A 15,982-nucleotide genomic window follows, 5' to 3' on the forward strand; every position below is an offset into this window, starting at 1 on the left:
TTGGTTACTATACTGGGATGTAGTCTTTTCTCTGAAGTCAAATATTGGTTACTGTATTGGGATGTAGTCTTTCTCTGAAGATAAAGCATTGGTTACTGTATTGGGATGTAGTCTTTCTCTGAAGTCAAATATTGGTTACTGTATTGGGATGTAGTCTTTCTCTGAAGTCAAATATTGGTTACTGTATTGGGATGTAGTCTTTCTCTAAAGTCAAATATTGGTTACTGTACTGGGATGTAGTCTTTTCTTTGAAGTCAAATATTGGTTACTGTAGTGGGATGTAGTCTTTCTCTCTGAAGTCAAATATTGGTCACTGTACTGGGATGTAGTCTTTCTCTCTAAAGTCAAATATTGGTCACTGTATTGGGATGTAGTCTTTCTCTCTAAAGTCAAATATTGGTTACTGTATTGGGATGTAGTCTTTCTCTTTAAAGTCAAATATTGGTTACTGTATTGGGATGTAGTCTTTCTCTCTAAAGTCAAATATTGGTTACTGTATTGGGATGTAGTCTTTCTCTGAAGTCAAATATTGGTTACTGTATTGGGATGTAGTCTTTCTCTGAAGTCAAATATTGGTTACTGTATTGGGATGTAGTCTTTCTCTGAAGTCAAATATTGGTTAAGTCTGGTACTGGGATGTAGTCTTTTCTCTGAAGTCAAATATTGGTTACTGTATTGGGATGTAGTCTTTCTCTAAAGTCAAATATTGGTTACTGTACTGGGATGTAGTCTTTTCTCTGAAGTCAAATATTGGTTACTGTATTGGGATGTAGTCTTTTTCTGAAGACAAAGCATTGGTTACTGTATTGGGATGTAGTCTTTCTCTGAAGTCAAATATTGGTTACTGTATTGGGATGTAGTCTTTCTCTGAAGACAAAGCATTGGATACTGTACTGGGATGTAGTCTTTCTCTGAAGTAAAATATTGGTTACTATACTGGGATGTAGTCTTTGTCTAAAGTCAAATATTGGTTACTGTACTGGGATGTAGTCTTTCTTTGAAGTCAAATATTGGTTACTGTACTGGGATGTAGTCTTTCTCTGAAGTCAAATATTGGTTACTGTACTGGGATGTAGTCTTTCTCTGAAGTTAAATATTGGTTACTGTATTGGGATGTAGTCTTTCTCTAAGTTAAATATTGGTTACTGTACTGTCATAGTCAAAGTAGTCGTAGTTTAAAATGTGTTGAGGTATCTTTAAACAAATATTCATTCCCTTTCTTTTCATATCCTAGATGAAAACTGTGTCAAAATATTCATACGGTACAAATAACCATACATTTTGTAGTGCTCAGATGTCATTGAACATATATTTCTTGAACCATGAATTCATTGTGATATTTCCCATGTCAGCCAATGCTTTCTAATACCGGCTTCGGTGGCGTCGTGGTTAGGCCATCAGTCTACAGGCTGGTAGGTACTGGGTTCGGATCTCAGTCAAGGCATGGGATTTTTAATCCAGATACCGACTCCAAACCCTGAGTGAGTGCTCCGCAAGGCTCAATGGGTAGGTGTAAACCACTTGCACCGACCAGTGATCCATAACAGGTTCAACAAAGGCCATGGTTTGTGCTGTCCTGCCTGTGGGAAGCGCAAATAAAAGATCCCTTGCTGCTAATCGGAAAGAGTAGCCCATGTAGTGGCGACAGCGGGTTTTTCTCAAAATCTGTGTGGTCCTTAACCATATGTCTGACACCATATAACTGTAAATAAAATGTGTTGAGTGCATTGTTAAATAAATAATTTCTTTCTTTCTTTTTTGCTTTCTAATATGCTACGGTACACATAAAAAATCCTTTGCCACTATTAAGTTTAAGAGGTAGATTTTTACTTCCAATTAAAGCTCACACTAAAATTAGTTCTTATTACATCAATTTCAGAAATGTTCAGGACTTTGTTAGTCCTCTACCAGTCCCTCTGGAGGGGACTATATATTTTGTTAAATGTATGATTTGTATAAATATTCATTAGTCAAATGCATTTATTGTTATGTTACTTTCCTGCATTTTACTAATAACCATCATACATGTAGTTAAATATCTTCTTTTATTAACAAGAAGATTTTTTACCAAAGGTACATAATAATAAATAATTTGATAGGCAGAAAATTACAATAAATGGACATGAATTAGGACCAAAGAAACTGATTTATGTGTATTTTTAATTACATGTATATGAGTTGTGCTGTTTGTAATTATACGACTTGCTTTTCTTTTCTCTTTTAGCGAATTTATCCATGTATACCTGTAACAGTCACACATTAAAACAATTCTTATTAACTCTGGGGTTTTATTTTAATTTTTTCTTATTATTTATTTAATTTTGTGTATTTTAGAAACTCGAAAGCTGATCTGAAAGACGAGGCATGCGATGACACTATCCGACCGGTTCGGTTTGCAGTGCAGTCACTGGGGTGGGTCTCGATTGCGGAGGAGGACCTCACCCCCGAGAGGAGCAGCAAGGCCGTAAACAGATGCATTGTGGATCTCTCACTGGGACGCAATGACATTAATGACGTCGTCGGAAGATGGGGAGATGTGAGTTCAACTCTCCATTCATACATTTCTGGGGGGGGGGGGGTTTTCATTTATAGTAGTTATAGTGAAGTATATGTAAATAATGGGGTAATCACAAGATGGCAGTGATTTGTCATTGTTTTTCTTGTATGTTAAAATGTAGCTAGCAGTAATGCATGTACACTGTTACAGTTAAAACTTATTGCAATGGTAACCTTTTATAGTTACCACCATCTATAAATGGTTCCATAAATGGTTCCTAAAATATTAAAAGTTTATTTCTAAAATGCACCCTGTCCCGGATTTAGTCACTGGTGAAGTCAGAAGCTATGTGTGTTCAAAACGTTTGTGGTATATGAGCACATAAAAAGAGTTCTCCTCCAAAATGCAATATGCACCAATGTTCTGATTTTGGAATAAACTGTAAATATACTGCACAATATGACAGTTTTCATCTACATTACACTGTATATGCCCATTTAGCAGAATATTAAACCGGTTTCTTTCCTTATCTGACATACACTATGGTCACTTCATAGCAATACATGAAACCCTGCTCGGCCAATCTACTGGATAATAGAGTATTTAGGAAATGAACTCTTCATATGTTTTAGGGGTTTTTTTTCTTCATTTTGTATTTTAACTTGTATGTAAGGGCTACATACTTAACCTCATGCTTATGAAACTGTAAAGTCTATCAAGGCTTTAAAAAAGCCTCACCATTATACAAACAGCCAGTGGCAAGGGCGCGATTTAGACATAATACCGTATTTGACCGGAAATAAGCCCATGTCTTTGAATAAGCCCCCCTCCGTTTTGATAGCATTTAAGAAATTAGGCCCTCATTCGTAAATAAGCCCACCCCCAACTTCGTCACCTTATAAATAACATGAAATTGCAAGTTTGCTCAAAGTTCATTTAAAAGGTCATACCTCCTGCAGATAATTAAACACAAATGTAACACAATATTTTACCACCAGTGAGATTTAGCAGTCTAACAATAACAGTGTGTAACATTGTTTTCAATTTCATGCCTGCAGTATTTCTCTGAAGTATCCAAGCCCAAGTATGAACTGAAAACCAATGTCTATTTTTACCACCACACTGGGTCCGCAGTTAATGCTAATTAAGCAAATACCTTATTCTGATTGGCTAAGAACAATGACCTTAGATTGATAATTCTTTGTAGTGTAAGCTGGCTGCCAGTGTCAGAAACGTGTGTATACGTTATTGAGTTTGTTGTTAATTGCTGTTGTTTTAAGTCTTCTCAGCATTAAATTTTGGATGTAAATAAACAGCACTGGTAAGTAATTGTAACATAGAAGGTGTGTTTCTGATAATTAGATACTAGTAAAAAAAACACCACAATTTAATTAATAAACAATTATTATTTATTAATAACAAATGGAACACTAATTAATAGATGAGCTACAGAACGTTTTTTGTTTTCTTCCTAGTTCATTTAAGTATTGTTATTTATTTTAATTATTATTATTAAAAAAAATTTCAACAAAACTGGCCCCTTGTCTGGGAATAAGCCCACCCCATGCTAAGCTCACAATGAGTTGTCTTGGCCCCCTGGGCTTATTTCCGGTCAAATACGGTAGTCACCTTATATGCCACAGAACTTACATGTAAGTAAATGTGCTAAAACCACTCTGTCTTCAACTTCTCAGAATTAAGATTATTGCATCATTAATAATATGATCCCCATAAAAACGTGTTCACCAAATTATTGTTCAAAAATACATGTAATTTCTAACAAGTAAATATATGTAGTTCTCTGTAAAAGAAATCTAATTGTTACACATTTTGGCCAATTGTTTTTTTATTGCTCTAAAAATGCTCTTATGCTCTAAAAATAAAAATGTGTACTACATTTATTGACAATGAGATTATTACCCCTTCCCAATGAATTTGTTGCTGTTTGTATCTGATAAATTTTACAAAAAAATGTAGTGGGTTTTCTCTCTAAGACTATGTCAGAATTACCAAATGTTTGACATCCAATAGCCGACGATTAATAATAAATCAGTGTGCTCTAGAGGTGTTGTTAAACAAAACAAACTCTTATTGATGAATTTTATATAATACACAATTTTACCGACAATACAACCATAAATTTAACCCATTGCATTCCCAGTTATTGTCTTCCACAAGTTTGTCTGAATTTTTTTTTAATTTTCTGAACTTTCAAAACCATGTTAAATGTACATGCATGTAATATGTTCCAAATGCTTTTATGTTATGTGTTCCTAAATGATCAGCAATCTATATAAAAAGTCTATACTTTAATTTGGTTATTGGTGATTTTTAAAAATATTTTCCTTATGTAGTATTCATATAGTAAAAATGAAAAAAACTTTTTAAAAACGTGATTTTTAAGAAAACTAATGTTGTTGCACCACTTCTCCCTAAGTCTCCTTACTTGTTAAATTGTTTGGAGAGAAAAGTGACTTCTCCCTGTTTTATCAATATAGCTTGAACCCTAACACAATAACAACATGCAAGTCTTAGAGATTGTTTTAAAGTCTTAAGTCATAGACTTTGTAGTTTTATAAGCATAGTCCCATAATTGAAGGCTTTTTTGTACCGTATGTCCATTTGGGTCCTTAATTATACACATTTTTCAATGTGACGTTGTTGTTTTTGGGGGGTTTTTTGTTTTGGGTTGGGGTTGGGGGTTTTTGGGGTTTTTTTTTTGGGGGGGGGGGGGGGTCCATTTTCTCTGGTGGACCCCTGTGTCTTGTCATTTTAATGACTATTTGTTTCTGTAGGTGGTGATATATAAAGAGGCCAGGTGGCAGTTCAACTATTGATTTCAGATTACAATTAGCCGACGTCTTTTTGCCCATCTCAGACAGATACTTTGAAGTCAGAAATAAGATGTCAGTCTGGCCTTCTCGTTTAATTCGGCTCTCCCTATTGACCAAGCTGGAGGAATTCCAGTCACGCGATTTGTGCTGTAAAAGCTTCTTTGATTGCGAGACATGCAATGGGTGGCGCTAGGATTAGATCAGCTGATCTGATTATGATGACTTTGACAGGCTATAGATCAAGTGTTTTTGTGTGAATTATCACCCTGATGAGATAAATCCCCACTGAAATGGATTCATTGTGTCACCCTGTAAAGGGAATATGATGAGCCCATGCGTTTCTCTAGTATCACGTTCAAAGATTACGGCCTTTCACACTTCATATGACTTTTTCTGTGCTGTGACCCCATACTTCATAAAGATTATGGCCTTTCACATTTCATATGATTTTTTTTTTTTTTTTTTTTTTTTTTTAGATACTGTGTACTATGACCCATGCTTCATAAAGATTATGGCCTTTCACATTACATATGACAATTTTGAAAGGCAGTGTGCTATGATCCCATACTTCATAAATCACATTTGCATGTTTCAGCTTTTTTGTTAATGACCTGAGCTGTCTCACAACTGATTATTATGTCAAAGTAAAAAAGCTTGTTAGGTGATGTCTTCTCATTCTGATTCTGGCATATTTTTAATTTTCCTTCATTTTTGTGGGGGTTTTTTTTTTTAATCAAATTACGTTATGCACATTGTTTTTGGCACACACATCAGCTATCTGGGCTGTCTGTGTCAGATGTTAATATCTGCTGGTTAGTACTGAAATATAAACCAATCACAAACCAGATCCAGCCTTTATTCTCGAGGGGTGGGATGTAGCTTGGTGCTAGAGTGCTTGCCTGAGGTGTGTTTGGTTGCAGGATTGATTGCCTTCAATGGACTCTGGTTTCTTGACATTCCCATCAGTGAACCACAAGTGGTAAATCAAAGACTATGGTATAGTATACAGTGAGACTTTGATGGGTGTATACTACCAAATCAAATCTCATAGACGACAATAGTAACATATATGGCTAAAACTCCTACCTGCAATGTATCAATTGACATAAACGCCACGGATATAAATACTACCACCCCTCACCCTTAAAGTGAATCAGAAAAAATTGGGGGTCAAGCTGCTCATTTCTGAGATAACGGGTAGCATCTATGACTACTCTAGTTCTGCACAAAATTTGAGTACTTTTTTTTACAGGTACCCCATACATGTTACAAGCACAAGGCTACTTGACACAGTGGTACTAGATGAAATAAAATTGCATACATTTTTAGCCCAGATGAAACTAATTTTTTTTACAACCAACACACTCACATTTATAACCAATCACAGGACTTGTGATGTTCACTTCTCTATCAAAAGTTGTGTGCACCTCGAACTTTGACCCAGCCGGAAGTTATTTGGTTTAGTACTACCTGATAATCCAGTCTCTATTGATCAGAATATCTCAACAACTTACGGACAACCGAGATAGAAAACAAACTTTTTACTCTGTAATTGTGTTCATTAATCTAGATATTCAGCTTCCATATTGCATTATCCAGAACAAAGTGTAAAAGAAGAGAGACAATTTTCTTCAATTTTAAACTAGATGTAATTTCTCACAACCGATCATTTAATTAAAAACACTGGCTGACAAATGTTTAAGTTCGAGCCCTAATATCTGTTTCTGAGTCGACACCAAAAGACTACTGTGTGTAACTCATGCCAAAATGGCAGCAAAAGGTCTCACACCTCTTGAGTTTGTTTAGGTGTTTGTTTCAAACGGTTTTTGTTTGAGGCGCGGGGGTCAATATGGGAGTGATAAGATTCAGTGATCTAGGTTACTGTTTTGTTAACATTTGCATTGCCTTTATAAAATTTTATTAATGAAGTTGAGATCGTCAGTCACATATGTTATTTTGATGCCAATCTTTTTTAGTACAAGAAAAAGGAAAATGTCACAGAAGTATAGCCTTTAAAATTAAGGGAAAATGTCAGTAGACTATAAATAAATTACAAAATTTAAAAGCAAGTAAAAAAATGACTTGGGAAACAGAGCTGATTATGAAATAGTAAATTAATGATTTAATGATACTGAAAACAAAAATGGTTTCTTAAAATATACATATATAAAATTATTTTTCATCAGTCGGTTTAATATTTTAGGAATAGAAATATATTTGTCACTTTTATTAATTTAGTTTGCTTTTGTATGTTAATTTTTAAAATAAGAAGATTTTTTTTAATTGGCTTGTCATTCAAAGGATATAACTCTTCAGGTACAATTCAGTTTCTTAATCTGGACACGGGGGGGAAAAGCTTACTGTCTGGATGTCATGTCATGTCATGTCATAGGGTTTTACGTCCATATTCAGAACAAGCTGTTGTAGCGCAGGCCTGTCATGGGCACAAGAGCCGGCCTTGGCCGGCTCCTCCGTCCATTGTCTGGATTAATGCAGTTCCACTATATACTATAATAAGTATTGGAGAGTGCATATAAGAGATCCCTTGCTTTTTTTCAGCAGGTTACCTCTCTTTGGATCAAATATCAAAATAGTCATCATATTTGACATTAAACGGTCAGAATTCAAAAATATGCTGGCATATTGTTAATAAATATTCTTTTCTTGTATACTACAGGCTGTTGAAAGATATCTTTTGTTGGTCAGATGTGCTTGCTTCAAACTAGACACAAGTTACTTAATATTAACAGTAAAATTTTATATCCACAATGAAAATAAGTTCAAATACATACAGTGTATGTATGAATCCTTTTTTTTTAGACCTTAAATTCATTTTTTTTTTTAAATCAGTAACTCAATGTCCTTAACCTACTTTTTGAAATTAGCCATATAATATCTTCAGATTTATAATTTTAACATAACTGATTAAATTATTTTTTGATAACTACCTAAAATTAAGCGATTTACTCATATCCGATTTCATGTTTAGTTTCTTTAATGAAACCACATTAAAACAACTTGATAGCCAGAAATTCTTTTTTTCACAGAAACTACTGATCCAGATTTAATGTCTCTTCATATTTTCGAGGATGGCTAAGACATTGAAATACCTAGAGGGTCTACATGTATATCAGACCCTAATCTAGAATTGAAAAAGTAGGAGAAGTGATTTCTCCCTTCCCAGAAGAAAGGGGAGAAGTTTGATAAAATTAGACGAAGTGAACATTTATCTGTACATTCCGTAACGTTTCACCAGTTTCCTTTTTCAGTTGGAAAAATTCTGAATTTTACACTGATCTAACCGTAATATTTCCATAAAAATACTACTTCCGTTAATACAATTTTAAACAGTTGTATGTTTCATTAAAAATGTGATATTATTAAGTAGTTGATAATGTGCCGTAGTGTTAAAATTAAAGTATTAATTAGTATTTTATGGTATTACTGAAATTAATGTGGCCGAGGATTAACAACCCTTGACTGGTCACAGCACACGGCGCGACATGCGTCACTTTGGAAAACAATAGACTGGTTTATGGATGTATGAAGAATACCAACATTAGACTGACTACAACATGTATTTAATCTCTTCACAACAGAAATTAGCATGAGGATAAACATTTGTTCGTTGATTTTTTATGATAAATTGAATACGGTAAAAATTTATTTCATCAAATCAATCGTACATTACAGTGCATGTGTGCAGAAATAATTTCCTGTTAATAGGCGGGTTCACGATTGCTCTATGATACAGTCTGGTGCCAAAGTAAACACACTGTCCGACAGTGAGCTATGGCAAGAAACAAGTCGGGGTTTTGATGTCTGTTGTGTGATTTCGTTTTTGAAATCGTATTAGCTCCAGAATATTACGGCGACTTTGACTTCTCACAACTGCTAATAACTCAGTGAATTGAGCTGACTTTCGGCGAAAAAACATGTTCATTTCGCTGTCAAGATTAAGGCCTGTATATATATTGTATGAAAATCTAATGTGGACTTTTATATTAACATGTTCCTGTAGTCCGTCTCACTCTACTTCATAAATGTTTTTTGTAAATAATTTTAGTTTGGTTTGATGTAAGAAGTAAAGTGAGAGTGTTTTGAAAATAACAATTTCTTTTTTTTACTATTTTTGTGTGCAGTTAGAAAACAATCGGTTAAGAAATAAATAACTTGTAATAAATTCCATAGTATGAAAAAAGACGTTCCCTGTGGGAAGGACTGTAGATTATGTAGCTTTTTAAATCTTGCTGTTGGTTCCGCATGGTTTTATGAGATGTTGTTTTGTTACAGGGCAAGGATCTGTACATGGATCTGGACAGCATGTGTCTGCGTCTTGTGGACACCCAGGATCTCAGCCTGCTTCACTACCAGCCCATCCACTCCATCCGTGTGTGGGGCGTCGGCAGGGACAACGGCAGGTAAGCTAATTAATGTTAAAACAACAACAACAACTCAGTGTTGATTGTACGAAAGGTGCATAGTCTTTCTTATAATACAGTTTCTACCAGTACTAAAATGGTATTAGTTTAATTTGAGAATCTTTGTTAATTGTGTTGACAAAATTAAATAGTGCTGTTTGGATACTGGTGGATGATGTGGTTTAGTTACAACCATTAGTCAGTCTTCGCCATGAGTATAAATAAGATGAGTTGAGTTTCTTTTGTTTAATGACACCACTAGAGCACATTGATTTAGTAATCATCGGCTGTTGGATGTTAGACATTTGGTAATTTTGACAAAGTCTTAGAGAAGACCCGCTACATTTTTCCATTAGTGGCAAGGGATCTTTATATGCACCATCCCACAGACAGGATAGCACATACCACAGCCTTTCACATGCCAGTCGTGGTGCACTGGCTAGAACGAGAAATGGCCCATTGGGCCTGAAGATCACTTTCCTTAAATGATGCCAGGTGAGCATTCACATGAAGTTTGAAATAAAATTCATCAAAAATGTTATTGTACGGCAAGCAATTTTCAGTTCTCCTTAAACTTTCCAGGTGAGTGTGGAGAAAGGTAGGGGTCATCATTCACCTTTACTGTCAAACACTGAACCTTGTAAAGGACAACTTTGTTGTAGAAATTAACTGTTTTCGTGCCTGTACTGGCGAACACTAAACATTGTAAATGATAACTCTTTTGTAGAAAGTAACTGTTTTCGTGCCTTTCCTGGTGGAGACTAATTAGTAGATACTTATTTATAATTCATTAATAATAAATCCGATCATTTTGTAGTTACATATTTTTATGTCAGATGTAAAATATGCATAACAAACCTTTTTAATTGATAACATTAATATTTGAAGCATATAGATTGATAATTTATTACATGGTAATATTTTTAATATTTTAATTAATTATATTTTTAAGATAAAAATATCAGGATGAGGATAAAACATTGTTGTTACTAATAAGGTAGACTTACATGTAATATACTTTTACCTGTACTTGTAATTGCTTAAAAAGAAACATTTCTTAATTCATTGTTTTTTCCTTCCATTTATCTGAAACAGGGAAAGGTAATTCCTGTGTCAAATAGTTTTCATCTCTATATGTTCATTACTGTAACTGTGGAATCTGATTTTTGTTTTTATGTACAGTTTGTTTTTATGTACAGTTTTGTTTTTATGTACAGTTTGTTTTTATGTACAGTTTGTTTTTAAGGTGTATTTTTGTGAATGTCATCTTTCCTGTGGTGCACTTATGATTTTTGTTTTAAGAAAGAGCACTGCAGACCATTGTCTTTGTCACAGTTAATAGTTATTCTTAAGTAGTTAGACTGAATGCACATTTTATTTATTTAGAGAGAGACACAGAGACAGAGACAGATATTGCAATAAACAGTTACTTGATTTATCCTGCAATCTTACATAATATGAAAATAAAATGACATGAACCATTACATTCACAAGTTTATCATTTTACATGATAGTAGGTCTACACATATTGCTTGCCTTGTCACCTAGAATATCTAAACACTAAAACAGCGATAGAAATAAGCACATATTTTCACTTGTCCCAATAAGTGATTTGTTTTATTAAAGTGCAAGAACAATGTTTTTGATTGCTCAAAATAAAACTGCATTGAAGATTTTCACTTGTCCACTGGACAACCATTGAAGTACACTTTGCTTGTCCGAGCAGATTTTCACTTGTTTGGACAAGTGCTTATTTTGAACACTGTAAAAGAAAATAGTTATTCAGTGTTCGAGATTAAAAAATTTGAGCAGGATCCCAGTTGGATACTAACAATACAAAATCTGGTATCCCACCTGAAAATTTAGTATCCCACTTAAATGAAATTCATAAATAACATTGGCAAAATTGGCAAAACGATTTGCTGCATCTATTTTTGCGTAATACTGACATAAATTAATACTTAGCAGTAATTCAGAGTTTCTAACATTACTAATAATAAACCTACCTGTATTAAATTTTCTGCAGATGTGGAATAAATATCTCAAATAAAATTTGAAGGGAGGAAACATCCAACAGCCACTTAGCGGTTCCCAGCATTAGACTGGGTACGAGTTGGGGGAGATATTGTTACGGCATAGCATTAGACTGCGTAAGAGCTAAAAAATACTGTTACTTAACTTCACCAATAAATGATGACTTTCACCGTTTCAGCAAAAAATAAAAATGCAGGATTAAAAAAAAAAACAAGAACCGTATATGGTGTCCCGGTGGGATACTGGGTTCTTGAAGTCTGGTATCCAAAATTAAATTCTGGTATCCCCGGGATACCGGAATACCGTTAATCTCTAACACTGTTATTATATTCAAATAATATACATGTAGTTTAACATAAAATATTTTTATTTATACTGTAAGTGTAAGGAAAAACAGTCATTATTCCTTTGCTGATCGTAACTAAGGGGAAAAAATTGTTATATCCTAAAAAGCTATATTGTTGGTGAGTGACCAAAAATATAGAAATTTATCTAGTACATATCTTGCCAGTACAGTCAGACCTCGTTACAACAGCCACGTTCGTCCCTGGGTCAATTTATTGTTATATCGAATTTGACATTATAACAAATTAATTTGTCACGAGTTATCTCCTTTGCCAAAATGATGTAAGAAAAAATACTGCATAATAGTAATTGAAGACTAAATAGCATTTAAATAATTAATGCATTGCAATTATTATTAGAAACAATAAATACACATAGATATAAATATGTTTTATATAGTGATTGCAGGATAGATATCACTGTTATACCTAATTTAATTGTCTTTCCTTGTATATTTGATGGTTTAGTGGAGTTATTGGCCTTTGGTTAGAATTCTCACAAACTTCATTGTTATGTTTCAATCTCCTTTTAAGTTAAATTGCATGTCATTTTACTGTATGCTGTATTAATGTGATTACTATTAGTTGTTAGGATTTAAGCAAGAAGGGGCTGGATGTATCTCACTGTCCTCCGTAGTAGCCCTTTTTTACCCTATAGTACCACTACCAGCACCCACCCAAAACTAGTTTTAATGACTATATTGATAGGTCTCTACACCGACGTTTTTCTCACCAATATAATGACTAACCACTAATCCACTGTATTGGACAAACAGCCCAGATAGCTGAGGTGTGTGCCCAGGACAATGTGCTTGAACCCTAAAGGACGAAAATAAGTTTTAAGTAAAAGAGGATGTATCTCTGTCAGCTTATTTGAGGTGCAATGGACTGTAGGATCAGGCACCACACCAATATCCCCCATGTTGTCGTTACTTTGCTTACAATAGTCCAGTTTAAGAATTGGGTCTTGATTTAAATATATATACAGTCCTTGGGTTTTGAAAAATTCAGGCGAGTGGAAAATCACACACCTCAATATGCTAAGGCAAGTGAAAAATTGCACTCTGCAAAATAAATTAAATCGGCAGTGTAGCTCCGATTGGATTTTGACTGGTACATTTACAAAATTGTCTATTAAACCAGTATTTCCCGATTTGTAAAGAGAAATACCAGTTAAACGACTGCATAGAAGCCACTGCCATGTTTTTATTGTTTTAATAAAAGGACATTCCTATCGGCTAAATGAGCTATGAAAACTGTTGATTTTTTTTAAATAGTGGAAATGAATATACAAATTTATCGTTTGTCAAGTGTAACATGAGCTGTTTTTCACACTCGTCAGATTGAAATTATGTGCACAGTACAAGCGCGATCGCACCCGCACACCTTAAAAACCAAGGTCTTTATATACCTTTTTAAATCTTTCTTTGAGTAAACCTCTCTGGTATTTAAGTAATTCATTGGTTTGAAGTTACTTGTTATTTTAAGGACTGAATCTTAGTAAATGATAACATCAGTGCATGTGTGATGCTGCCATTTACATAACAGCAAAATGTGGCAGTGCTCAGGTTTAATGGTAGATAACTTAAACATTTTGTTGTCAACCTCAATATTAAATTAGCAGCTGTACTTGCTAAATATAGCAGTCACATAGCCCGCTAGATATTGTCCTTCTTTTGTCTTGTCTTTACAAAGTAAAAAGGCGAGATAAAGGTATTACTTTTCGAGGGATGGCATTAACCTTCTCATATTGCTCAATGTTAAAGTTTTGCATTGAACTCCATTTTTCACAAACAGTAAGTCCCACATCGATGAAACTTGGTTTATAGTTACATCCAACCAGTTTGGCAGATATAGGTGCCACGCTCCGGGAGGAATGTACAGGATTCCAAAAAAAATGCTGTTTGATCAGGAGTATTCCACGTCGGAGTTGTACATGCTTGGTGAATTGGGGGAGTTTTAGCCATTATTAGTGCATGAAAGAAAATCTTAACTTTCACAATAACAACCCTCATTGCATATCTGGGTAACATCCAGGCATACCTCACTCACCTGGTTTAAACTTTTTTTGTCAGTTAGGAGATAACCATATGGAGGTTTTAGATGTGCGGGTGTTATGGTCTTAATTGATCTGGCAAATGTCGTTTTTGACCGAAGGCGTCAGCTCTGAGGATAAAAAGGAAACATTTGTGGGCATCAGATAGACAATAACACCCACAAATCTAAAAACTCCATATGGTTGTGTTCATTGTAAACTGAATCATTGTATATAAACTAATTGTATATTTGGTATTTCTTGAAAAAAATACCTGGCTACAATCTTAACTGTTGACCCTTGAACCGTCAACTTGCCCTGTTCCAGTTGCAAATGACGTCATTATCTTTCTGGGTGTTATTTTCATTTGATCCCGAAAAAAGAATGTAATTAACCAATCATAATACAGAACACACTCGCCATCAGTTTACAGTGACTTGTCACATGAGTGTTTCAGCTTTACAACTAATTACTATTCTGACAAATATAAAAACATCTCTTTACATTGTGTCATATATATTTTTTAATATCCCCTACTTATTTTTGAACAGTATATTTGAAAAATTAATGATTTATTTTATTTTAACAATTCAGTAGTAATTCAGTGATAAATTACTGAAAGAAGTAAATAAGTGAACACTTGGTGTTGTAGATGAAATTTAATTCACTATTAGCATCATAATTCCCAAACAAAAATTGCAAGCTTAATAAATAGCTGGTAACAACCTTGCGGCAAGGTAGTAACTACCGCGTTTCGAGCTAGTATTTGGAACCTTTTTACAACCTTGCTGCAAGCTTGCGACGAGCTTCCCGCAAGCTTGCGACGAGCTTCCCGCAAGCTTGCGACGAGCTTGCGGGAAGCTTGTTGCAAGCTTGTTCAGTTTAAGCTAGTATTTGGAACCTTTTTACAATCTTGCTGCAAGCTTGCTACGAGCTTCCCGCATGCTTGCAACGAGCTTCCCGCAAGCTTGCGACGAGCTTCCTGCAAGCTTGCGACGATCTACCTACAAGCTTCCATCAGTGGCAGCCATCTTGCATCTTGTATAATTCTTTAAAAAAACAACAATGGTTTTAAAGTGAAAAACATGAACAGTTAAAACAAAAAAATAGGTGCTACATGTTGTCAGATACTTAGGCTACAAAATTAGTTTACCTGTCTGATAGACATGTTCCATTTATGTGGGATAGTCTTGACTAAACTAATATGCTAAAAAGCTCCTGGTCCTATATTCTTCTTCTTCTTCTTGTTTTAGGTTATATTCCTCCACTATCTGGAGATCCACACTGTGGTGTAAAGTCATTTGTTTGTTTCTTCTTGTTTTGTTTTTTTCTCCTGTTCCACCAAGCAGGATTCAACCAAACTTGGTCCAAATGATCCTCTTATAGACCTGACCAAGTGTTGTTATTTTTCAGGCCAATAAAAATTCCAAGATGGCCGCCCTGGCCTCTGAATAACTGAGACATTTTTAACTTTTACTCAAGTTCCACCATGCAGATTTAAACCATATGTATTCCTAATGATCCACTCATGGCCCTGACCAAGTTTGTAATTTTTTCGGGCAGATTTAAAATCAAGATCGCTGCCCTGGCCTCTGATTGACAGAGAATTTTTTTTGCTTCTTTTCAAGGTCCACCAGGCAGGTTTTAATCAAACTTAGTCCAAGTGATTCTCTCATGACTTACTAAGTGTTGTTATTTTTGTGGCTGATTCAAAATCCAAGATGGCCACCCTGGCCTCTGATTGGCTCAGACATTTTCAACATCTTCTCAAATTCCACCAGGCTAATTTCAACCAAACATGGCCCATGTCATCCTCT

At 34.7% G+C, this 15,982-nt stretch overlaps 1 protein-coding gene across 5 annotated transcripts in view; it reads left to right on the forward strand.

Moving 5' to 3' along the window:
• The window catches only part of LOC121375259 (protein Fe65 homolog), a 127,967-nt gene that overhangs the window by 93,041 nt on the left and 18,944 nt on the right, over positions 1 to 15,982 (forward strand). For 4 of the 5 annotated variants that reach the window (XM_041502626.1, XM_041502625.1, XM_041502629.1 and 1 more), the window contains exons 8-10: positions 2,335 to 2,536; positions 9,625 to 9,752; positions 10,848 to 10,853. In XM_041502626.1, coding sequence (XP_041358560.1) covers positions 2,335 to 2,536; positions 9,625 to 9,752; positions 10,848 to 10,853 — 336 coding nt within the window. The remainder of the gene's footprint in view (positions 1 to 2,334; positions 2,537 to 9,624; positions 9,753 to 10,847; positions 10,854 to 15,982) is intronic. The other variant, XM_041502628.1, reaches the window with a different exon arrangement.

This window comes from Gigantopelta aegis, chromosome 6 (genome assembly GCF_016097555.1).
Source record: "Gigantopelta aegis isolate Gae_Host chromosome 6, Gae_host_genome, whole genome shotgun sequence".
In the NCBI taxonomy this organism is placed as follows: Eukaryota; Metazoa; Mollusca; class Gastropoda; order Neomphalida; family Peltospiridae; genus Gigantopelta; species Gigantopelta aegis.